This window comes from Phodopus roborovskii, unplaced genomic scaffold (assembly GCF_943737965.1).
Source record: "Phodopus roborovskii unplaced genomic scaffold, PHOROB, whole genome shotgun sequence".
In the NCBI taxonomy this organism is placed as follows: domain Eukaryota; kingdom Metazoa; phylum Chordata; class Mammalia; order Rodentia; family Cricetidae; genus Phodopus; species Phodopus roborovskii.
This window is the reverse complement of record NW_026126575.1, coordinates 6,440,076-6,465,524: the sequence shown is the minus strand read 5'-3', so window position 1 is coordinate 6,465,524 and position 25,449 is coordinate 6,440,076. Positions and strand designations below refer to the sequence as shown.

The following is a 25,449-nucleotide window of genomic DNA, read 5'->3' as shown; positions in this document are numbered from 1 at the left end:
CTGTTTCCCTTTCCCCAGTTTGAATCTGGGTGATGCCCTGCCAATGGGACAGATGATTATGGGATGTTTTCAGTGGGATTGGAGGGAATCCATAGGGACTCTGGATGTCCAGGTGCTGATTGAGCCGCTCAGGTGGTGACAGATAGTGTCAGTTCTGCAGGCTGCATAATTAACAGTGCGGCAATTGTACCTGGGTCGTGATCCATGTAGATCCCACCCCAGCTCTGTGAATAGTGTCTAAACCAGGTCCACGCTATTGGTTGCTTCTTCTCCCTGCTATAACCCTGAGGTTCTGACACGCTTGGCTTCCTCAAATGATGGACAGGGTCCCTGTATTGCCATACTTTTTCTTTCTTTTTTAATGTTTTCAATAATTAGGCAGTTGAGATTTTATTAGAGCAGAAGGGTTTAGCATTTTAATGTTGTTCCACCTCCTGGCTTGTCCCTATAGCTTACTCTTAATAAGAATTTAACTTACTAGATTTAGTTTAAATGCTAAGTTTGTGGGTTTTGTGTACACTTGAGGGATAATGGTGGTATGTATCTTAATGTCTGATTAATACCTGGCCACAGATTTTCTACCACATGGCAATAAAAGATAAGACACATTTGCAGTGGGATTTTAGATGTCTCTGAAAAACTTAAGTTGTGCCCCAACTTAATCATACTGACTGGAAAATTAATTTTAACTGTTAGTTTAAATCGAACACAGAAATCTTGTGTGCGGGCTTTAAACTCTAAATTGCACACCCAAATAAATTGTGAATCAGATTCACTCTGTTCCTGCTGAGTCATATCCCACCTTCTCCATCCTCCCTTTGTTAATCTGTCCATTTCTTTACCTGTTCACCGCTCTTCTGTCCATTTGTCCATCCATACATTTATCCCCCACTTACTCAACCATTTATCCATCTTTTCATTCAGCAAATTAGTAGTGAGGACTACTAAGTGTAGAACTTGAAATGAGGTGTTGGAAGCACCAGTGTTTACGGATGTCGTCTAGATGATAAAATAGTGCAGATTTCCAGAAACTAAGAGAGAAAATATCCCTGACTCCCAGCAACTGGGGAGAGAAATGGATGCCATATCAACAGACAGACCTGTCTAGACCCTCTCCCTCTGGTGATTAGAGTCTGGTGAGTTTATACATTGAAAGTTGATGAAGAAGGAGTCACATTATGCTGCCATCCAGCTGTCAGTCCCAATGACCGAAGTAAAATAGTTTCCAAAGCTAAGACCCAAGGTAGATAAAGAACTGTAGGTGAACTGTGAGACCACTTGGTATTCTCTGGCAGGCTGGGGACACCCTAAGTTTTAAGAACATTGACAAGGGGGTATCTTCAAGACAGTGACCATCCTTTTACCTGCAAGAGATACTGAAGGGAATTTCTGGAAATAGACATTAAAACATGTGAGGGGCACACAGGATCTCTTATGTGATAAATGCTTTGAGGAGATATAAGACCTCTTAGGACAAGCATGCACTGGGGAGACACAAGACCTCTTAGATGATGTATGCATTGAGTGACTCCTGACTGAGTCACCCTCTATGATGGCCACTGCCTCTCACACTGCACTCCTAATTGCCACAGTTCCAAAGCAACCATATAGATTTCATCAAAGCTTCTTCAAACCACAAGGAACAGCAGTGAGGATGGTACATGAGGAAAGGAATAGATTGATTTCAAACTATCAAATTGTCCCAACTCAGTGAGCAGTCCATTGTAGCCTCTAGAAGTGTAGACTTTCCACTTTGCTAAATTTCTTACATTTTATCTAACTCAAATTTCATTTTTTACATATAACCAGTATTCTCCTATTCTTCTCCATTAATTCCCTTGACCTGTCTTTGAGAAGAAATTTGACTTGGAAGCCGATAAGAGATATAGGAAAGAGGCGAAAGTAAAAAGCAGCCTATGCTTTTTTCCTGGACCTGATGTCTGATTTTCACACTTCTAATGACCTTGGTCTCATACCTCAGCAGCACTTGGATTTGCTCCTATTGTCCATGCAAATTGCTGCAGTGGCCTTGGGTCTTGGCAGATACATCAACTGTAAATAATTTGGCTTTAAAATGGATCAATTTGTCATTTTTAAGCCACATGAATTCTTTTTATCATCTAAGCTCCTAAGTGCTGTCTGTATTCATTTGCTCTTCTGAGCAAATATTTTCAGTTCACTTTATCAGAGCCCCCATTTCTAAATCATTCTGTGAAACACTGATGAGAGAAATTTTTCCACATTTCCATGTATAAAAACCATTGTGCCTTCCCAGTTTTCCTGACCTGACAGTAAGTAGGATGAGAATCATTCATTTTAGAGAGATAGGTACAATTTCATTCTAAAAGGTTTTGTGAAACAAGTTCATGGCCAAGGACTCTTAAGGAGATTTTAAAATTAAGCCCATTTCTTCCTTCAAGTTGGCAGAGATCTGAGAATAAGAAAATTAAATTCTTAGTTCAAAAATATCAGCCTAGTGACAATAGTTAGGATTGGTGATTTGTGTCTGGGTATGTGATATCCTTCCCAAGTGTTAATGCAAGCTGGACTGTTGTTGGGGTGAATGTGTTGTTTCTAAGGTGGTGGTGGGGTGTGAGTCCTTTGTTTCTTAGGTATCTTATTCTTCCTCCTGTCTCCCACTGGATCATTCAGCAGTGCCTCTCCCTCATCACATCTCTGCCCCAGTGGGAGCTGCCTCAGGTGCACAGCAACAATGAACCTCAAACTGACCTCTCTGTTTCCAGTCATTTATCTACATCTGTCCCCTAGCCAGAAGCCCAACCAAACTTCCTGGAAGTACATTATTAGCTCCTGGTTCATTTCCACTTTAAGTGCATAAGATTCTTCCTCCAGAACTGAGAACGAAGCCTGTCCTCACTGTCACTCGCATGATCTGGCTTCCAAGTTCATGTCCACACACATGGTCCCCCCACAAGGTCACCCTAGAAATTCAATCCAAACTGCAAACTTCCCATGCTCCATTTTATTTTAGTATTTAGCACATGCTGGAGTCCATTGCCACAGTACTCTTCTTCACGCCCATCTTTAAGCGAGCTATCCCAAAGGACATAGTTTTAAATATATTCTGAATTCATTTAATATCCACCCACACTAATACATTCATACTTGGGTATAAATTTTTATCTGTTGAGTGTCATAGTGTCTGGCACAGTATAAATTATCCATTTGTATTTGTTGATCAACCTGAATATATATGTTGCAAATGGTTGCAGTTAGGCTGCCCCTGTCTGGTATCCTATTGTTAATGCAGTGGATATTTCTCACCATACATATGCTGCACATACAGGCTTCACTTAACAGGGTTAAAGGTGCAGCCTTATAGCTGCTTCTCTTTGAGCTACTGTCTCACTTAGGAAAATGAGTTCAAAGTAGCACACACCTATAACCCTAGCACTCCAGAGGCAGGGGCAGGAGAATCAAGAGTTTGAGTTGCCTGGGCTACATAGTAAAACTTTGTTAACGCACAACAAGTGAACAAAACTATAAAGAAAAATAGATGAATGTCATTCATATTCAATGCAGATCTAATTCTGTGCTGTCTTGGTTGAAAGGTGAATTTTCTTTCATGTACAAAGGCTTCTGGTAGATAGTCAAGAAAAGTCATACTGACTGACTCTGAAGGGCCAGAAAGACAGCTGGTAAAAATGCAACACAAGCATAAAGGAACTCAAGTTCCTTCTCTAGCATCTACATTAAAATAAAAAGTGTATAGTGGTTCATGCATTTAATCCCAGTACTGTGGAGGTACAGATGGGCAAATGTGTTTAATGGTCAGCCAGCCTAGCCTAATCAGGGACATCCAGATTAAAGAAAAACCCTGTCTCAAAAGACTGAAGTGCATGGCACCTAAGGGACAACACCCAAGACTACCCTCTGGCTTCCACATACATGCATGTGTACCTGTATGTGTGCAGAACAGTACATATACCTGATCACATGTCCACACACACGCACGCCCCAAATGAGAGCTCTGTAAATGCTGCTATTCCCTGACCATTTGGGGCTCTAATAAAGGATATCACAGAAATGAAAAACATATTTTTAAATGTTTGCACAAATACACATAGAGCACAACTCCAAAAACCCTAAAATTCTCATTATAGAATGCATCTTTAAATTGGGGAGAGGTGGTCAGTTTTAAAAAATGAATAAAGAACAGGGCAATATCTTAGCAAGTTGAAGATCCAGAAAGATTGTGGATTACAGGGCCACAACTGGTATGTCGTCAAATTAAGCTAGTGAGTGATGGGTGGTTCTGTGGTTTAGTGTTTGGAGCACATTCTCCAAATTTTTTGATATCCCTTTGCTAGTCTCCCTTAGTCAGTATTCTGACTGAAAGGTGACATTAGATGACATTAGAGGAACTTAGAGGCAGTTTGACAGAGGTGCAGTTTTGTTCCTTCATCTAAGACTGTGCCTATCTTGTTTTCAGTCAGATGTAGATGACCCCTTGTGGCAGGGGAGAAAGGCTGTTATGATTTGAAAAGTGTTTTCAGTACACTTCATCCACATACTCCCTTTATGGTCAAGCAACTCTCTAGTTAAATCTGAGGCTGGGTGGGATTTGTTATACTGGGATAAACATCTTAGTGCCTTCAAAACCCACTTGAGCAACATGTGTGATGGTTTGTGCATGACTCTTCTCAGTGAGGTGAGAAAATTCTCCACATGAGCAGCTAAAGGGAAAAAAGTTTGTTTTGGCTCATGAGCTTAGGGAATTTCAGTCAATCAGGGTGAGGAGGCATGCCTGCAAGGTGGCTTAATCTCTGTCAGCAGGAACATCAAGTGGCTGATCACATAAGGGTGACTAACAAGAAGCACAAAGGTCAGGCTAGAGCCAGAAGGGCAATATCATCTTCAAGGGCCAACCCAAGAGACCCACTTCTAGTAGCTGGGCCAAAGGCTCCACAACCTCTCAACCCCACCACCAGCTGGGGACCACATCCTCCAGCCCTTGGCTCTGTGGGGATCACTCACCAGACATAAAAACTAATGGGCACATTATAGGATGGAAATGCCCAATACAATCATCAGACTCCAGAGGAAAAGTGATCTAGTGTAAGAGGTTAAAGTTTGATTTTCAGGGACAGGGACCAAAGAAGTCAGTAGGACACACACTGCGAAGTACCCCCTGAAATAGCTACATACATGTGACCACTCTTCTAGATATAGTATAGCATGCAGGCCGAGTGGGTGGGGATGTTAAGTGACCCCAAATGGAGACTGAAGCTTTCAGGTTATTTCAGCTGTGAAATGGACCCTGTGCTGCTGGGCTCATCCTACATTTGGGCATCTGCCACTGTTTTAAGGAACAAAATCAGGGTAAGAATTAGAAGGGGCATGTGTGAGTCTCCAGGCACACTCAGCTCCTGTGTTGAATGATTTGGGTATTTAGAATATCTCTTAACAACACAGAAGCCATAGTCCATATTAATGCTGTGTACTAGAGTTTACTTCAAGCTGGAAGTAACCTTTAATTTTCCTTACCTGTAAGACATTACCTGTTGTTATGTTTTTAAAAAGGGTTAAGCAGCATGAAAAGTATGAAACTTAAAAGGAAGAAACCTACCCATGGTGTCCTTATTTTTCTAAATGTTATGCTGTATGTTCACACCAACAATGGACTGGTGCTGTGCATATTTTGTGACTGAGAGCTTGTAAGAGCTACACTGGTGAGACAGGCACATTCAGAAAAGAACTGGTGTTCTCACCCGCAGTATCTTTAGCGTGTCACCCAGGGAAGGGTCAGGGTAGGCATTGCCTTTCAGGGTATGATGTGAGGCCATGAAAGCTGATGTCAGTGTAGGGAAGGACCTTAAAAGATGGCAGTGTGCCTATTTCAAATCTCAGAAATGCTACTCCATCTGGCACAGAGCTAAGTACTTTATCATCTGAAAAAAGGGAGGGAGGGAGGGAGGGAGGGAGGGAGGGAGGGAGGGAGGGAGGGAGAAAAAAAGGGTGAAGTAGTGTTGTGTTTGCCCTGGGCTTTCCTTGGTATCTTTGTCAGTGTGTGTCACCCCCTTTGCATGTGGGTGAGCTAAGCCTCTCAAAGTTCTAATAACCTTAGAATAACCTTACATTTTCTTCAATTATGTATCTTTTCTAAAACCTGCAGTCAGGTCTCTAGCAGTGAAGTCAAGATCTCACCTCAATCTAGGAGTTGAGGAGCTGGCTGTCAATAAGATGCTTGCCACGCAAATATATATACCTAAGTTATAGTCTCAAGACAGGTGTTATAGTCAAAGACAGGTGTAGCAGTAGGTGCTTGTAATTCCAGAAAGGTGAGGTGGGAGGTGGAGACAAGGCTCTCACTGGCTCACTGGCTAAGTAGCCTAGCCTGCTTGGTGAACTGAAGGTCAAAGAGAGACCCTGACTTAAAGAAAAAGTGTAAGGCCCCTTTCTACAGTGTGTGTGTGTGTGTGCACAGACATGCACTGCACACACATGCCACTACACAAAGGGAACAAAGCAAATCTGCTCTTTCTGAACTCACTTCATCTCCTTATTTCAAAAAAGGAATAAAAGGGGAAGGGACCATGGTCATTTCTAACAGGGAGTGAGAGATGGAGGACTGTTGATAACCTCTGGTGGCAGAGCTCCAGGGGACCAGGACACACACCAGGATCTTACAAACCTCTTTAAAAACAGCTCTGAGGTGTGCATGGTAGAGGATGGGGAATGCCCCTCCCCCTCTGGTCCCCTAGCTCCTGATAACTAGGCATAGAAGAAACATGGTGTCTTTTGCAGATGAGGTGGAACTCCAGCATCATATTTGCAGGGGTGAAACCATGACCAGAGAACATTTCATAAAATAAATGCAAGTCTGTGCTGAGCTTGTTTCAGTGATCAGGAACTTGACTCTGCCTTTGAAGTCGGTGAAGTTAGTTCCCCTTTGAAAAGTACTTAAAACTTTGACAAGTTACCAGTCTGGGAAGGCTGACCCTTGAAGGGAAACATGTATATGTACTTCCAGGTTTGCTCTTGATTTTTTTAAAATCATGATATTCTCAGTAATTCAGAAGGTAGAAAGCCCTGCCGTTAGAATTTATTAACTAAAGACTGTGGAAGTGCTAATTTCTCTGTACATGAGTATCAGGGCACTCCTAATGCTCTGACCCAGTTCCTGCTGAAACAAGACTGGTGGAAACCTATCGAACAGAGTAGGTATTTTATCACTGAGAGATACAGCATATGGACCCCAAGTAGCATTTTTAGCCCTGATTGTATGGCTTGTGACTATTACAGACTTACACCGAAAACATAGGGTATTTTGAGTCACTTATTTTTGTCAAGAACTAAGGGTGTCAGGATAGATGCATCTTACAATAAATAAGCTCAATGTGTCCTCCTGAGAGCTTACAAAGAAAATCAGATTTGTTTCCCACTACAGCCCGGAGAACAGCATGGGTATGGTTATGTCTCTGTCTAGTCCGCCCCTCTGTCTTCCTGCCAATCACTTGAGGATTTATCTGCATTCAGCACTTGCTGGAGCACCCAGAGAGAGAGAGAGAGAGTCTCTCTGTGTGTGTACAGAAGTGCTATGCCAAGGCAGGCTGGGGAGAGGTGCTCACTGGAGAAGCCACAGTCACCTTCTTCTTTTGGCTTGCTTTCTTACAGCAGCCACTGGAGAGGAAAGACAGCCAGAACAGCTCGCAACACAGTGTCTCCAGCCACCGGAGTCTGCACACGGCATCCCCAAGTCACAGCACACAGGTGCTCCCCGAGTACCCACCTGCAGACGCCCCTGCTCCAGATCAGACCGACAGCTCTGGGCAGAAAAAACCAGATCCTTTTAAAATCTGGGCCCAGTCCAGGAGCATGTATGAAAACCGACGTGAGTAGCTCCCTGGGTTCCTGCTTTCCTATGCTCTGACCTCTTCTTAATAAAGAGAGATGTAGGTCATCCAGTGGGGAAAGGTAGGAAACAGGAAGCCACAGCCTCTTAGAGCAGGTAGAATGCCCTGGTTGCCTTCATAGGCTAGATGATGTCTCCAGCTTGAGGAAGCCTGGGTCAAAAACAGATGTTTTCCTTCTGGTTCAAAGAAGTTGTTGGTGAGAGCTGCTGTCTTCATTCTTTCCTGGACTGAGGATGTGGCATGCTCTGTCTGTACTCCTGCCTGGTGAAGCTGCTCCCACACAACAGCGCTTTATTGTGATTGTGGGTTTGTGAGAAGAGGTCAGGTACTTTCTTTGTGGCCCTGTGATTCTTGAAAATACTGGTAATGTTTTATTTTATCCTCTTCAGTCTTTGCAAACATTTCCCTCAAAAAGGTGAAAAGGAAAAAAAAAAAAAAAACCCACAGAGATTGGTTGTAGTTTAATCATCTATCCAGTGGTTAGGTATGTTCATTGTTTTATTATGATCGACTTGGAAAGATATACTTCAGAACTTCCCAAATCTTAAAAACCTAAAATCTCCTCCTGTTTCCCTTCTCTCCTTTTTAATGACATGATTACTGGGGACATTCACCATCAGCAGTCTTTGTTAGTTTTACCAATGCAAGTCCCTAAAAGCCCTTTTGTCTTTGCTGGCAGCGCCCATTCCCTCCCTGAGTTGGCTGGTTAGTTAGTATGCCCTGGAATGGGGCAAAACGTGTTAGGAGCAAGGACATTATATTGATGGCCTGGGAGAAGCTGGGAGAAAGAACAGCATTGTTTTGCCTGGGTGCCCTTAGAACAGGGGGCCTTGTCCCCAGCCACCCTGATGTCACTGCTCTGGAGAGTTGTGAAGCTCAGAGATTGTGAGAGGTAAAGGCTCTTCCCCCTCTCACCAACCACTCTGACTTGGCTGTGCAGCATACCTGGCTGGCTGGAGGGTGTTTGGGGAGACCTCCATTGTTCCGTGACTCAGATAAAGGAAGGGAGTAAGGCCAGCAGCCCTGAGAAAGAAAGCTGACAAAACCCTTAGGTAAAGCTCAATAATCAGGGGACACATGAGAGTCTCACCTCTCGCTGATTATCAGCTGTTAGAGGTCCCTTGAAGTCTTATCACCATCAGAGTAAAACACTGGGCCATTAGATAGGCTGTTGGACCGGCTGAGGCTCACCATGCTGACAAGACAGCTAATTTGAAAATGGACCCCCATCTATACCCTGGAAAGACACCATTAAAAGTACTCTGGAAGCCAGGCTGAAGGAAATTTCCTACAAATGCAGCAAATGCTAACTGCAAACTTAAGCATCCTGTATCAAAAAAAAAAAAAAAAAAAAAAAAAGTCTGGGATGGGAAATGCTTCCAATTTCGGATTTTGAAATGTATGCTTATCCGTAATGAGACAGTCTGAGGATGAGCCCTGAGTCTGATTTCCAAATCTGTTTATGTTTTGTGTATCCCTTACATCCCTTACACACAAAGCCAGAAAGTCATTTTAGGCCATATTTGCAGTGATTTTATCTGTAAATAAGTTTTATGGTATGGAGTTTTCTTCTTGTGGTGTTACATCAGTACTTAAAAAACTTTGAGTTTCATAGCGTGTGAGGTTTTTATATCACAGACAGCCAACTGGTGTAAACCTGGGCTTCATACCAGGAACCCCTCTAATTGTAGGGATTTCTCTGTAAAACAACACTGAAGGAATGTCTTCCAATTGAGAATGTTCCATATTCCCTTCACACTTCTCTCTAACCATGTGGCTTCTTCAATCAATGACCCAACTTTACGGGATGTTGAGTGACTGCTTTATTGACCATGCACATGCTTTCTTCAGTGCAGTACACATTATGACTGGGTTTTCCATGTTCCAATCATGTTGTGATCAAATAAATCATTCCCTGAAGTAGTGGCAGGACCTCCTGGATTGACAGGACACTTGGAGCACATGCTCAACGGTAGGCTCACCCACCCTAAAGCGACAGTATTTCTTGGGACTTGGATACTTAAGTTCAACTTTTAAGAAAGTTTTCACCAGGAGAAGAAATTGGAATATCCAGTATGGCCATGGCCAATTGCTGTAGGCACTGACGTTGCTCAAGTGAGGTCAGACTAGAATATTTGAAATGGTTTCCTTTTTGTCCCTTTGCTTTCTTTAGCATCTAAGCAATCGGATACAGCCCTATGAGTGAGAATCAATGTCTGTTTGGTGATTGGAGGCTCTATAATTGAGTGATAGTAGCAGCCTAATGGCTGTTGAGATCTGCATAGATTTTTTTCTTCTCTGCTAAATGAGAGTAACGATGGCTCTTCCTCCCCCGACCACACCTCCAGTAATTATTCTGTCTCTAGCACAGGTTTTCTTCTTCCCATGGTACCTGATGATGAACCTATAGCAATTTCTTCTTTGAATTTGCATTTTGTGTAACCTCAAATTCATCTCTGCCATTGCCCTAAGTTATTTTACATGTTGTTTTTTAAAAACTATCCTTTTTAAAAAGGAGTATTCTTGATGGGTTGGAATTGCCTCCCTGTCCCTTGATAATAAAATAAGCAAATACTAAAGAAAAATTGGAAGTAAGTCACAGTAAATTAATTATACATATTTTTCCCTTTATGTTGAAAATTCCTTTCCTTCTTATTGAACTTCATTGTTAGGGGCAATGTAAAGATGAACACACAGCTGACCACTTTCCCTTGCCTGTTCTAGGTGTTTCACAAAATACCATCCTCTCGGATTGGCTCTCTGCCAAAGCAGCAGTGTCAGAATGATTTAATCTAAATTATAGAAGTGTTAATGAATCCCTTTGAAGAATTTCAATGTTAATTAAAGACTTGAAGTCCTTTAAATAAGCCACCTTGCCTGTTTGGTATTTCCTCTAGATAACACAGTTGGAACCATGTCTTTAAAGATGGCATGATTGGTCTTATTCGCAGATGTTCACACAGTCTCCTAGTGCACAACAGCCTTTGCTATAAAGGAAACTCCAAAGCTTATAAGACAGTTTTTGCTTGCTTACGGTATAGCTTGCTCAGAAAGCAGTCAAAGCTGTCATCTTAACCAGCATGTTCTTTAGGGAGCTGAGCTTACAAGTCTGACACCAAGATTTTAGGATGATTGTAACAGTTTCTATCTGTGTGTTCATTCAGATTCAACAGATTCCTTGCCTAGAATTCACCAGGGCATGCTTCGGTCTAAGGATGGATTCTCTCAGGAACTGATACTCCCCTAAACAAGTGTTGTTATGTAGTGCTAACACACATGTTCTCAAAAGGCGATGAGGGTTTAGGCAGCTGTCTATAGTTCATGACATGACTGAAACAAGGCCAATCAAGAATGTGGTTAGACTCATTAAACATCAGGAGCCTATGGTGGTATGGACGTTACAGGAAACCCTCGGTGTTCAGTTAGTTTTTTGACAAGTAAAGCACCATGACAAAAGAATGTGAAAAACAGAACCGAACTACAGTCCTTTAAAATCCATAGCTGTCATGTCCTTTTTTGTGAAGCTGAATTGCACACCCCTTATCAATCATGACTAAATTAAAATGAACCAAGAAAGAGCATATGTTAAGCTTTACCCAATTGTGAAATTGATATTCCAGCTATGTCACCTTCGCCTGCATCAGGATTGAGCAAGGGTGAAAGAGACAGAGAGATCAATTCCACGAATTTTGGAGAATGTCAGAGTAAGGATCTGCTGCAAACTTTTGTTTCTCCATTATCATTTATCCTGTTTGATGTTCCCATCTGTCTGGGGAGAAGTCCACAGAAGTGAGGGAAGATAATCATGCATGAAGAAGTATTTTTAGGCTTGTTTTGGCTGAGCATAAACCAAACACAAGATGAGATTAGGAAGTGATGTGTGTCCATTGTGTGTCTGTAGCAGTAGAGGCGCCAGGGCCTGGTGACCCATTCTCCTGTGAAATATCAAGGAAAGTCATTCTGCTGCTTCGTTAAGTGACCACTACCAATACCAGAAGCAGATTAACTGCAATGATTGTTCCCTAGGTGAGAGTCTAAGATGCAGACAGCTGGATTGATAATAATAAGTATGACAGTAATGTCAGAGAAATGGCCCCAGCTCGCTGCCCTTTAAGATATGATTCTTCTGAAAGTAAAGAGTGAAACATTTGGGGGAACTAATTCCAAAATCTCGGTACTTCTTATATGAAGAATTAGTAGTGCAGGAGATAAAATGTTGACTATCATAGGGTATTTCAATACCAACTCATTAGCCAAGGTTATATTTATTTGGGTAAATGGTATTTAGTGGGTAAAAGAGTAAAATTGTTGAGATGCTAGAAGTCAAGTAGCAGAAGGCTTTCCTTGTCCCATGTCTGTGTTTATGTCTGTGTTTCCTGGCTCAATGCTAGTTTATTTATATCCCAATTGTCACGGGGCACCTTTCAACAGAAAACTCTCTAAATAAATTTACCATTTTCCAGTTGATTTTTGAAAGGAAGAAAAACTTTTTTTTCCTGTGGCCTAACTTGGGTGATTGACCTAAATCTGCTGGGTGTCTGCCATGCACCATGTTAGCTGACACCCCATTGACACATAAGGCAGAATGTGATACATTTTGTTGTCCCTTAGGATAGACAAATAATGCAAGTGATGCAGAGAAAATGGATCTGGGCTGAAGGCCCTTTAATTGCTCTTAGAAATCGCCTGAGCTCAGTAGACATCAGATTGACTCTGCCAGCATCCATGTGTACCTGCTGAAAATCACCAGTACTCTTCCGGGGTGCTAGTTTCCTTCCCTGATTAAACCAAAAGACAGAACAACCTTTCACTTAGTTTGTTATTTCCGATGAGGTACTTAGCAGTATGTATTATTCACACACACACACACACACACACACACACACACACACACACATTCATCTCCAAATGTTTCTGTAGGAGTCCAATGATGTAGCTGAGTTCATCTTCCTTGGCATTTTACAAGTTAGCCTCAGCAGTTTTAATATAAAGGGTTGTATACAAACATCCAGGTAGAGCCCTAGCCTTAAAGAAGCTCCAGCAAAATATTTTGTGAGTCCTCTGCCTTGTATTTACCTATTCATTTGTTTCCTTCGGGTTATTAATTTACTATGCAAATCACTCAAAAGGAACTCCCAATAATTCCCAATGTGAAATCTAAACAACCATCTTCACCTCTCCTGTTCTGTCACACAAAACTGGAGAACTTGGGAATTAAATTTTCTAGCCTAGATACTCCTACAGCCCAAAATACAATTAATGAAACAAATAAGAAAGAATGTGGAACAGTTATTTAATGCCCCCTTTAGGATTTACTGCAACTAAATTATATGCATTCTCTTTAACTAAAAGTTGTAACACTTTATAGACGATAAAATACCTTGTATTCACACTAAAATACTCAATAAAAATAAAGGGAAAGCAACCCTTTTATTATCTCAGTGAAGTAACAGTGCATTTATATAGAATGACTTCACAACAAACATTTTCTTGTGGAATTTACTGAGAGCATCATTTTAAAACATTAGACCATACTGAGTGTTAGACATAAATAGCAACTTACTGGATAATAAGTTAATATGTACATGTTCAAATACCATAGGCAAATTAAGGGAAAAGCTGTAATTTAGTGATGAGATGTGGTTAATTGTTCAGAAGTTTCTGTCATCACTTGACCTTAAGGGTATAGCAGCCTGGCAACTCTGGGATAATAGTACTGAACTCTGGTTATTTTGTTTCATGATGGTGCCAGGGATAAAACCCATAGTCTAGAGAAGGATAGGCAAACAGTTTCCACTGAGCCCTTGAGAGTAATTTTTTTTCCTCACAAAACTGATCTCATATCACATTACTGGTGTCACTTATCTTGATTATGTTGGGAAACAAGAAAATTATTAAAAAGAAGTTGAAAATTTTTTTAACCAAAGCCATAATACTTATCCTCAAAATAAAATATCAAGCCATTCAAAGGAACTTTCAAATCCACATTGCTGACTCCTTCTCTGGGGAGACCCTCACTTCATGTGATCCTATCCCTAGATCCTTGCTTGCTTTGTAGTGCAACAATCAGCACGTAGTTTGACTCCTATTGCAGCAAAGTTGGAGAGAGAGGCCCTTGCTGACTCCAGGCTTAATTGTACATAATGGTGTGAGCTAAATTGGGAATTACCAGGAGGTCATAGTCCTTTGGAGAACTGCAGAGCTCACCTTTCATACTGCTTTCTTGTGCCCATTGTCATCTGCTGTGTCACCTACCCACGCTCTTTTCTTTAGTTGCCTGTGCTAGGAAGCTTTTGTGTGTGCTTACATCATCCGTTGTGGTCTTGTAATTGTGCCCATTTTAGACACATGATTCCCTGTACTAGTAAAATGATCTCTTTCCCTTCTTTCTCTGCAGTTCCAGATTACCAGGAACAGGACATCTTCCTTTGGAGAAAAGAGACTGGATTTGGATTTAGAATTCTGGGTGGAAATGAGCCAGGGGAACCGGTGAGTCTTTTATCTGTTTCTCTCCCTGGTGCTATTTGCTACAACTTCAAAGCAAAGTGGTGGCAATTGGTAGATCACCAAGATACAAACGAGTCCTGCTAGTTGTGGCCCTGGCCCTTTCATCTTGAGTAGTATGGATCTCCTACTGCTTTTTGTGGAGCCACATTTGTTTGTTTGTTTGTCTTAAGGAAGAAGGGAAGTAATTGTTTCTAAAGCTTTTTTGTGTGGTGGGGGTTGCAACAGCTGCCACACACATACTAAAAAGAAGGAAAACAGATGGCAAAGTAGGCATTATCTAAGGAAACAGCAGGCTCACCCTCCTTGTGGTCAATTCTGTGGTATCTACAGCAGGTAGTGGGGTGTATATGTGTGGTTGAGTAGAAAGTATAGGGATCTGTGTAGTAAGTAGCCAGAGCACAGAGAGAACTTCACTAGGCAGTGGTTAAGAAAACAGCACCCTGCCTTTAAATAATAGAAAAAAGAGAACCCTTCACAGTGATCAGGAAACACTGAATCTCCTTCTTGGGCCCCAGTTTCTTAGAGTAAGTTTAATTTGACATCACAGGGTACTTTGAAAGAAAAATGAAAGAGAAGTACTGTTGTTGCCTCTGAAAAAACCTAGTATTTATTTAGCAGTTACTATATATGATGTGCTATACTAAAAACTTTTAACATATATTCTCTCCTTTATCCAAAATGTATCCCAAAATAAAAGGCTAATTAACTGTCCCTAGGTCATAGAGCTAGGTAAATGCAAGGACTGACAAGGTCCAACTCCGACATCTTCTTAGCCACTATTTTTGTTCATGCCCCTTATAAACAAACTCTAAATGCCATGTAAAGAAAGTGGTTAACAGTATTGTCTATTGAAAAGACAGAGCACACACCCATACTAAAACTCACATAGCAAGACAGCCAGACATTAAATATAATCATTCCTCCATCTTCTAGTGCTGAAAAACACTGGAAATGGGGCTGTCAAGCAAGAACTTGCTTCTTTCTCCCCTCATTTTATGTTTATTGAGTTGCCCTATGGGTAAGCAGACAGTGCTAGGCCCTTAAAGAAAATAAGTATTGATATACTAATCAGAATTTAATGAAAGTGGGGTTCCCAGGTAGACAGCAAAGGAGGAAAGGCCTTATAAGTGAGTGAATTGAAGTGCCCATTTCTCCAGAGTGGAAGAATAAAAATTACATGATGGACAGGCCACAGGTATTATCTATGTCAAAGAGCCATGCAAGAAATAGTTCTTTCCACTTCTTAAAAACTGCTACAGTGCCTGGCATAATGCTTTATACACAGTGGGTGCTCAATAATTGTTTGTGGCATGCACATGGATATGAATGAATGAACTGAATTATTTCTAGAGATGTACAGGCCATCAATCTTGATAGTAAAGCCAACAGGAAAATGTTTCATCCATCATCTAATTACTCGACAGATTTATATCGGTCACATCGTACCACTGGGTGCTGCTGACACAGACGGCCGCCTGAGGTCTGGAGATGAATTAATCTGTGTGGATGGGACACCAGTAATTGGGAAATCACACCAGCTTGTGGTCCAGCTTATGCAACAAGCTGCCAAGCAAGGCCATGTCAATCTCACAGTGAGGCGTAAAGTGGTGTTTGCTGGTATGTTTTTCATTCATTCCTTCAGACCATGCTCTATCGCTCTCACGTCTGCCTCCTCGAGCTTCTATTTTAGCAAATGTTTGCAAATGTGATCAAACTCAGAAATTTCCAGATGGTTTCTTCTCTCCAGCTCTGCAAAAGTGCTGTCGTTCAGAGGTACTTTAATATGCTGTTTGCATATGCTCCAAAAAGACTTCCAGAAGAATGCCAGTTGAATATACATCCCCTGCCTCCTGCCCCCTTCACCAACCACAACTTAGCCTTCCCCTTCACTGGATGATAATCCTCAACCGAAGGGTCCAGGAGGAGCGTGAGAAAAGGTCAGCTCCACATTCAAAGAGAAGTTAAGTTTGGACCACAGAATGAGCTAGGTCTTCCTGACACAGCGCCTTGCTGTGTCTTCACTGACAGAGCTGGAGAGCTGCCCAGTTCTCTGTCAGCTCTGGTTCCTTTGAAATTCTCAGAATACCTTTTCAGCCTCCACTCGAGAAGAACATGCCTCCAAATGCTTTCAGGTTCTAGCACCCCCTTCCTGCTGTGCCTGTGGCTCAGAGTATATTTCCATTATCTGACCCTGCCACTTTAAGAAAGTGGTTACGTGTGTGTTCTTTTATGAAAGCATGTGTCTTTATTGTTCACCTTTGCATGCAGCCTCCACTCAAAGCCTGTACAACAGAATCCAGAAGAGGAAGATTACCTGTTGTGTCAGATGAATTACTGAAGAGGGATGAAGTGAAAGCCTTATGAATTCTCTCTAGCCTTAATACTAGTGTAGCAAATAGCTCCCAAATAAAAGTAATCGGGCACTTAAAAAAAAAAAAAAAACTAATGTAGCTTATTTTAAGTGATATATAATTAATTACAGAATGAAGTTAATAAGTTCCAGTATAAGAATCTAATGGTAGTCAATTGAAAACAGTCTTACTCCACACAGATTATATCCTTAGAACTCATTCTTGCCCCGTCCCTAAAATTCTTAGCATGGTGTTTCATGCAGCCAATGGTAGTCACCTGGTTTGGTTTTGGTTTTGAAATTATTTGAAAACTATTTGGCTTCCCTGTGATGTACTTTCACTTTGTTGCTTCTGTTTTATTTGAAAGACTTAAATGTTTGGGATATTTAGCAAGTTAGTTCTACACAGACATTAAGGTAGCATACAGCAAGAGGAATGGGTATTGACAGGTGCTGGTATGAGGGGCAATCAGAGTTGTTATTTAATGGTGAAAGTTTCACTTGGGGAAGTTGACAATTCTAGAAATGGATGGTGATGACATTTACATAACAGTGTGAATACACCTATGTCCCCAAGTTACATGTAAGAACTATTAAGTCATTAAATTTGTGTTTCCCATAATTAAAAACATCTATGAAAGTAAAAGCTTTGTGGAATAAATATAATTATAGCCACAATTCACCATGGTGCATAATGATTTTGATGCTCCTGGTTCCACCTAAGGAGTGGACTATCTAAGAATGCTGTGCCCTGTTAGCTGACAAGGCAGTAAGAATGGAAGGATGCCTAAAGCTGGGAGGAAGCAAATGCCTCTAGCTCTGTGATTGGAATAGATATTTACAGCTGGGAGCAGAGGAGAGCAATTCTGTAAACCTCCCACAAGGTTCTCATGAGTCCATCTATGTGACTACCCCTAGCAGTCTCCTACCCAGTGAGAAAGTCAACACTGTACAGAAATGTACCTAGGAGAGAAAGATGATGAATGAGCCTTTGAAGCTAGGATGGCAGCCTTCACTGGTATAGCTCATACTCAAGTTCCTTCCTACATAGGAAAAAGATCATAACTGGATGTTGCTGTAGATGGATGGCATTGTGGGTTGTATCATTGTACTGTCTCCTGCATGCTATTTAGGACTCCTCCTTGGAGGTAGATGTGCAGACAGCCTTCCTGGAGACAGGATATTATAAAAGTTTCCACAGCAAGGCTCTGTGAGACATGATGCCCTCATTGGCATCTTGGTTTCCTTACAGGTGGGGAAGGTGTAAGTGGTGGCTGAGCCTATTTTGGGGAATTTCAAATGGTTTAGAGACACATTTCTCTTGCAGTCCCCAAAGCAGAGAATGAGGTACCCTCTCCAGCATCATCGCACCATAGTAGCAACCAGCCAGCTTCTCTAACAGAAGAGAAGCGCACACCGCAGGGCAGCCAGAACTCCCTGAACACAGTGAGCTCTGGGAGCGGCAGCACCAGTGGCATCGGCAGCGGCGGCGGTGGGGGCAGCGGCGTGGTGAGCACTGTCCTGCAGCCCTATGATGTGGAGATTCGACGTGGAGAAAATGAGGGCTTTGGGTTTGTCATCGTGTCCTCTGTGAGCAGGCCTGAAGCAGGCACAACCTTTGGTGAGTGCCAGAAGGGACAGGTTAGGCTTTCTTCTTTCAGGAAGGTGCAGCAGTTAAAGATGCTTTACTCTTGCAGAGGAGATGGGCTTAGCTCCCAACAGAAACCCCTTCATGTTTTTTCACTTTAGATAAAGTCTTAATTGGACACGGAATTTATTTGTTAGGTTTTCTTGGGTCCCCATTCAACCCCTTTTTAGCTTTCTAAGTGTACACGTAAGATTTATGCACACATAAGGTGTATGTCCTCTTGGTAATATAATGGAAAGTTCCTGTGTAAAGGATATCATTAATAGCAATGGCCTCAGAAAGTCATAAAGATTTTAAAAGCAGAGGGTGTTCATAAGAATGCCTAGGAAAAGTAGAGATACAAAAAGTAAAATGTGACCTATGATAGTCCCCCACCTCAGGAATGCCCTTTTTCCCTACCTGAATGCTCCTGAATACTGTTGAAGTTTTAAATGATATTCTGTTGTTGCTTTAGAAATTGGCTAAACTCTTGAGTTAAGAGTCATTCGATTTGGGTGTCTTCTCCAGGTCTTGAATTTCAGTCAAGTATGAATAATGTTTTGTAACCTTCTCCAAGTATTACCTTTCTCCTGGGTGCATGCATAAAAGCAAATAGGAACCCAGATTATTCTAAGAACCTAGCCAAGTACATGAGTCTCTTTCCTGTTGCAATGGATGTACACCCTCCTTCCTGATTCAGTTCCTTGTCATCTCCCAAGCACATTGGAATGTGATAGGAGACAGGAAGGGTTATTATGCAGGCTTCAGATTTTATATCAAATGGCTTAACCCCATTGGACCTCATGACCAGTGGTCTGGTCACTCATTGGCTACATCTCTTTAACATTCTGATCCTGTAGAACCCACTCTGTCTCCTGTTAGTCTTGATGAGTTGCTTCTTGCTAAAGGGAACAGTCGGCCTCTTCTGCACAAGTGTGACTACAGTGTCAGCAACCCATTACTAAGCATGCTCTTCTGAGCTGCAAAGATCAAATCATCACAACATGTCACAATGTGTGACCTGACATCGGCACACCAGTTTTTATTTTGCTTTGCTTTTAAATGACTTTCAAAGACTTTTATGCTGACTTTAAGAATAACAAAAAACAGGAAAGAAATCCCAAGTTATTGCCTTCCCCCAGTCTATAGTGATACTCTCAACTTTATCATAGTTCTCATTTTCAGTCTCCAGAAAGAGAAAGCAGGTATGTCAGGGACAGGCTCTGTGCTGGTTGATGAGTATCAAATGCTTTCACTCACAGTTTGATCTTTGATTGTTTTCCCTTGGTTCTCACAATCAACAAATTCAACTTTCCTAACACCTTGCACGAGACTGCTGCGCTATGCAGAGCCTTTCTTCATGCCTGCTGTTTGAGACCTTTGTCCTGCAAGTTGTCCATGGAGCTGAGCTACACTTACTCAGGGTCTTGAATCTGATACACTGTGCCTGGTTCCTAGAGATTCATAGACAGCTCACTTGCTTTGTAAAACTCTTTGAATTGAATTTGGAGTTCCACTTAGAGACACAGACTCTGTCAACTCCTCCATTTGAAGGAATCAAAGTACGTTTTTTCAGATAGTTTCCCTTCAAGTAGAAATCATAATGATAAAGCCTGCACAGTTGACTTTGTCCTATTTCCAAAAGGTGGCTCAATCATGAAGACATTTTAATAGTTCTGAGAAAGCAAATTCCAAATGTCTGTATAAAAACTAGCTATATAAATACTTGGTTGCCCTAGAGCATTCTTCAAAGACAGCTCCCCCAATAGAGTGCCTCAAGTCTACAAGAGACAAAACTGCAGAGCCCCCTCCCCTGTCCCATATCCTGTGTGCATGTGTGTAAGCCACTGAGTAGAGAGGAGATGATTAAAGGGAGAGGACTGGGGAATGCCTTGAGGCTAGCTTTGGTTTGCTATCCTGAGCATGGGTTGGTGCTAGATTTTCACTGTGTCCCTTTAAGGGAATTTGTTTGTGAGGCAGGGCCGCCCACCAGGGCCTTCCTGAGAGCTCCCTACTTGGGCTGATTGAACAAAGGTCCCACACGGATCAGTGACAGTGCTGGTGCTCTCCTGGCTCACCTCCTACAATCATGTCCTTTCCCAACACTTCCATCTCCGCACAGAGAGAGAGCAAAGGTGTCGGTCTACTTTGTGTTTTCAGATTGAACTTTTGATGCTAGCAGTCTCTTACAGAAGTCCAGTGATTATTTTTGTAAATGGAGGAAGAACAAAACATTGGCAAAAATGAAAATACAGGAACACAGAATGGGTAAAAGTATCCACTCCCAGCTCTGGGGTTTAGGTTTACAGCCATAAATAACCCTACAGCCACAAAGCTATTTGGGGTCTCCAGACTCAAGTTACCAAATATCCCAAAATCTAATTGTTTTAAGGAGAGAAGCTGGGTTTTGGGCATCGTTTTAAATCATAGAAAAGGACTGTGACCTTGTACTCTAGTCTCTGAGCTGTGGCCATTTAAACACCCTGAGTATTGCCAATGTTTTGACCATCAGCACAGCGCTCTCATCTAATAACATTTCCTTAATGCTTTAATTAATTAACACTTAACCTTCTCTTTCCCTTTTCAACCCTTTTCTCCTCCCTTCACTATATTCCCACATAACTTTAAAAAAAAAAAAAAAAAAAAAAAACTAAAACACAATACCAAAGCAGGCAATGCATGTGTGGCTATGCCTCACAAAATAGGTCGGATTATTGAGGGGAGCCCTGCTGACCGCTGTGGCAAGCTGAAAGTAGGAGACCGGATCTTGGCAGTAAATGGATGTTCCATCACCAACAAATCCCATTCTGACATTGTCAACCTAATCAAAGAAGCGGGCAACACAGTGACCCTCCGGATCATCCCCGGGGATGGTAAAGTATACTGTTACCTCTCATTTCCTTCTGTCTCTCCTTCACCCTACCCCCACCCCCATTAGTGTTCATGTAATTGTTTGATTTTGATATAGAGACAGCTTTATCCATCCCTAAGTGAACATGCCTGTCAAGTGAACCAGAACCATTATTACTAAACCATTTCTCACTCTCTGACCTAATTAATCCTATATACCTGTGATCCCATCTTGATGCAGAATTTTTAAAATTCCAGAAAATCTTCAACTTTCTCTGTTTATTTTTTCTTTGATCTTCTTATTTTCGGAGTGATAGAAAAACTTTGCTATGGGTAGTAATGATGACCTGATAGTCTAGCTGGGAATTCTGGGTTTGTTTGTTTGTTTTTTATTTTGGGTTTTTTTTTTTTTTTTTTTTGGTTTTGTTTTTTAAACAATCACTGAAATGTGACATCACAAAACCTACCTAGTGACAATGCAGAGCCAACACTTATTTTTCTTTTTCAAAATAAGTGACCATATTAGTACTTTTGATTTTATGGACAGTTCCTAGGCCATAGCCTACTTGTTTTGGCTATAATTTTTCAGTATGGATAAAGAAAGATCGGATGTCTATATTTTTGGCTGATTATGTACATTAAACTTGAAATATCCTTGCTTACTTACCTGGTTAAATTAACACCTTTGGTTCTTTTACATCCATGGCGGTAACATCCCACAGTGCACAGAGTACCCCCACAGTGAGAAATCACCTAGCATAAAAGACCAGTGTTCATATTTGCAAAACTGAAGGTGATGTGCTGATATTGGTCAGGGTGGGTTGCTTGCACACTTAAATCCTGAATATTGATCTCATTCTAAGCCAGCTTTGGGATAATTCTTATCCCAAAACATTTAATTAGTTTCCCCCACTATTATTTCTATACATGCAATAAAGTAAATTACATTCTAAAACATGAGTGTTTCCCAAGATGAAAAACAGTTATGCCATAGATAAGACAGTCAGGCATGCTATTTCAAGTGAATATTTTATATGCTACTTGATAGAAGATGATACTTAGGATTCAGGACTTGAGTGGGCCAGCTGGTGCTTTTCAGTAAAAGTAAATTTCAAACCAAACACATATTTAAAAATTGTATACTCTCACTGGGTGTGGTGGCACACACCTTTACTCCCAGCACTTGGAAGGCAGAATCAGGAGGATCTCTAAGTTTGAGGCCAGCCTGGTCTACAGATTGAGTTCCAGGACAGCCAAGGCTACACAAGAGAAACCCTGTTTGGGGTGGGGGGGTATTATCAGAACAGAGAACTTTTCCCCTAAATTTTATGTAGTGCCAATTATGGAGGAGAATATATATCTCCTGAAGTGGTTGTGTGTATCACCTTCTTTAAATGCCTGGTTTGTAATTTGCCATCTGGTGCAGGGCCCATTCTACCAATTTGGCTCTCTGGGAAGCTACTGCAATATATAAAAGTGATCACAAAATGGCAGAGCCTAAGTTCCAAATGGAACAGATAAGGGAAACCAGACAAAGAAATGAAAAATAGTTCAGAGAGTCCAAAGGTGGTATATAAATAGGTTACATGTCATGGGGAGATTTGTTTTGTTTTGTTTTTAAACAAGCAAACAAGAAACCCAAAGAACTGGGTATGGAAATTCACTTACTGACTCTGTCCCAGGCAATCAAGTGTGAGAATGAGAATGTCTCAGAAAGGAAAGCAGGCAGGCACAGGACCTCCTTAAAGGAAATGCTTAAAGTGTAAAATCAGGAACAGCAACCAAGAATCAACTTAATACTATACAATAAAGTCTCTGAGAACCTGAACACCAAAAATATATAATATGTAGTAGAATGTCTACAAATAACTGGCAATTAAAAGGCCTTTTAAAAAACTAATACTTAAATGTCAAATTCAGGAAGACAGCCTATATCCTACTTTAATTAGAAGATAGTGTTTGTTTGCTTGTTTGTTGTAAGGCAGAACAGGTTTTCAAAGGATGTGGGTTTTATTCATGGAGTTTCAGGAAATCATTGCTGTGATAATAAAACTCTGGACCAGAGACTTGAGTGACTGTTGGGAGCCAGGTGAAGGCAGCCACGAGTAGCAAGGGAGGATCGTGTGCTGTTCAAGCCTTCAAGGGTCTAAAACTGGAGCCTGCAGCATGGGAGTTAAATCCCAGAGAATTTTACAACCCCATAAAGGAGAGAGTGATGGGGAGAAACCCTGCTGGATTGTTTCCTCTGTGTGGTTTGCAAAACAAGTTTGTGGAGGGAAGCAGGCAGCCCTTCGGGTTTGGGAACCCTAGTCTTCTTCAGGTGTTTCATTTGAATGTTCACTGTACCAAATAACCTGAAGACCAGTTGTTTTACCTTATCTACAAAGACAGTGAAGCCCTTAACCACAGTGATTCCTGCTCTTCTATACTGTTCTCAGAGACTCTAGGCTTACACAGTAAGCTCATTTGTATCTGGGCCACGTGTAAAAGCCCCTGAATGCACGTCTTTGACTTTGTTTCTTTTCTTTTTGTCTGGAGACAAGGTTTCACTGTATAGCCCAAGCTGCCTCTAGCTTGAGATCCTTCTGCATCAGCCTCCTGGTGCTGATGTTGGGATTACAGGCATGAGCCACCACCCTAGCCAGCTGCATTGTTCAGCTCCTGCTGCCCAGTTCTCTGTTCCTGTCGTTAGATGCCTCATTCCTTCTCTAATCTCCCTTACTCTACTTCCCCCTTTCCCGGCTGTCCAGTAAAACTCAAGGACAGTGGTTCTCAACCTTCCTAATACTGTGACCCTTTAATGCAATTCCTTAGTTGTGGCAATCCCCAACAAAATAACTTTTTCATTGCTGCTCCACAACTTTATTGTTGCTTTTGTTATGAACCATATGATAAACATCTGTGTTTTCTGCTGGTCTTAGGTGACCCCTGTGAAAAAGTCCTTCAACCTCCAAGGGGTTGTGACCCACAGGTTGAGAACTACTGATCCAGGACATCACTTTCACAGATCTTATACCTAACAAGACCCCTTACCTCTCTGTCTTTTTATGTTAGTGATCAAGTAGGGTGGTAGGGAGAGGAAGGGCCTCTTCCAAGGTGATGAGCAAGGGATAGTAAATATATCATGACAGCCCAGAAAGGTCTAGAAGATAGCTGAACATCCTGAATCTGAGCTTAAATTTTCAGAATCGAACCATACTTGTATTGCATGGAAATGCCCATGCAGTTTAAGTGCAAGTAAGACTTTTATCAGATAGAGTAGGACATGACTTAGCCTGGCTAATACAGAATCAAGTTCAAGGTAATAAAAACATATGTGAGTCTAAAAATGCAGCTAACATTTCATTTCACTGATATTCAAAGTACTTGCTTATAGATAAGACAGAACTTAGCAATACAGACTCTGTTGTTTCCTTGGTAGAGGGAGGGTAGTATTAAAAAAAAAAAAAAAAAAAACAACAATTTTCACATATGCATAGGATTCTTGTTTTCAGTGCTGATTTCAGATACTTACTACACATGTGTCTGCATATTGCAGTATTTATGAAAACAAGATTGGATACTTTGTTGACTTTCTTGGCTTTTCAATGTATATTTCATGATGGGAGGTAAGAATATTAGCATGGGAATGAGGTTAGCATGGCAACCACTTGTCAGGGGGGTAGGTTGAAACATGAGGTAGGAGTTCCTGTCAGAAGAGTAAATGCTGTGGCTTAGACTAGCCCTCTACAGTGCCTTGAGAGCTAGGATTTGCTTTTCATGATGTGTGATGGCTTTGAAAAATGTAGTAATAGCCATCTTTATCCCTCTGGGAGATGTAAATGCTATTTAATAAAGGTAGAGGCAATGTCTACATTTTGTCAGCTCATTGCCAAAGAGCTGTAACAGTCATATGCAATGAGACACTCCCTCATACCATTGCTGTTAGAGCACACGGAAACCTGTGCACTTCTTTACAGGCCCCTTGGTACTTTTGCTCTTATATAAGCCAAGGGGGCTAGAGCTATAATGTATTGTTCAGAATGGGCTGGATCTCTGTGTTTTTAAAAGTTGGACAGTGTTTTGGCAAATGTAATCTTGGTTTAATTCCAAATGAAGACTTAAGTGTTTATGAAAAATAAATATAACTTTGTTGATATTATAAAAGCATACTGGAAATCAAGCCTATTTGAACTATTTTGATGCTCTGAAGATGGCTTATAAATTCCTATAGACAAGAAATGTTATTTTAAGGAATC

General features: G+C 41.3%; 1 protein-coding gene across 19 annotated transcripts in view; it reads left to right on the top strand.

Moving 5' to 3' along the window:
- The window catches only part of Magi1 (membrane associated guanylate kinase, WW and PDZ domain containing 1), a 576,610-nt gene that overhangs the window by 537,526 nt on the left and 13,635 nt on the right, over window positions 1–25,449 (top strand). For 5 of the 19 annotated variants that reach the window (XM_051203410.1, XM_051203402.1, XM_051203401.1 and 2 more), the window contains 6 exons: window positions 7,639–7,855; window positions 11,498–11,581; window positions 14,275–14,366; window positions 15,809–16,001; window positions 18,062–18,355; window positions 21,031–21,234. In XM_051203410.1, coding sequence (XP_051059367.1) covers window positions 7,639–7,855; window positions 11,498–11,581; window positions 14,275–14,366; window positions 15,809–16,001; window positions 18,062–18,355; window positions 21,031–21,234 — 1,084 coding nt within the window. The remainder of the gene's footprint in view (window positions 1–7,638; window positions 7,856–11,497; window positions 11,582–14,274; window positions 14,367–15,808; window positions 16,002–18,061; window positions 18,356–21,030; window positions 21,235–25,449) is intronic. The other 14 variants (XM_051203411.1, XM_051203404.1, XM_051203417.1 and 11 more) reach the window with 9 other exon arrangements.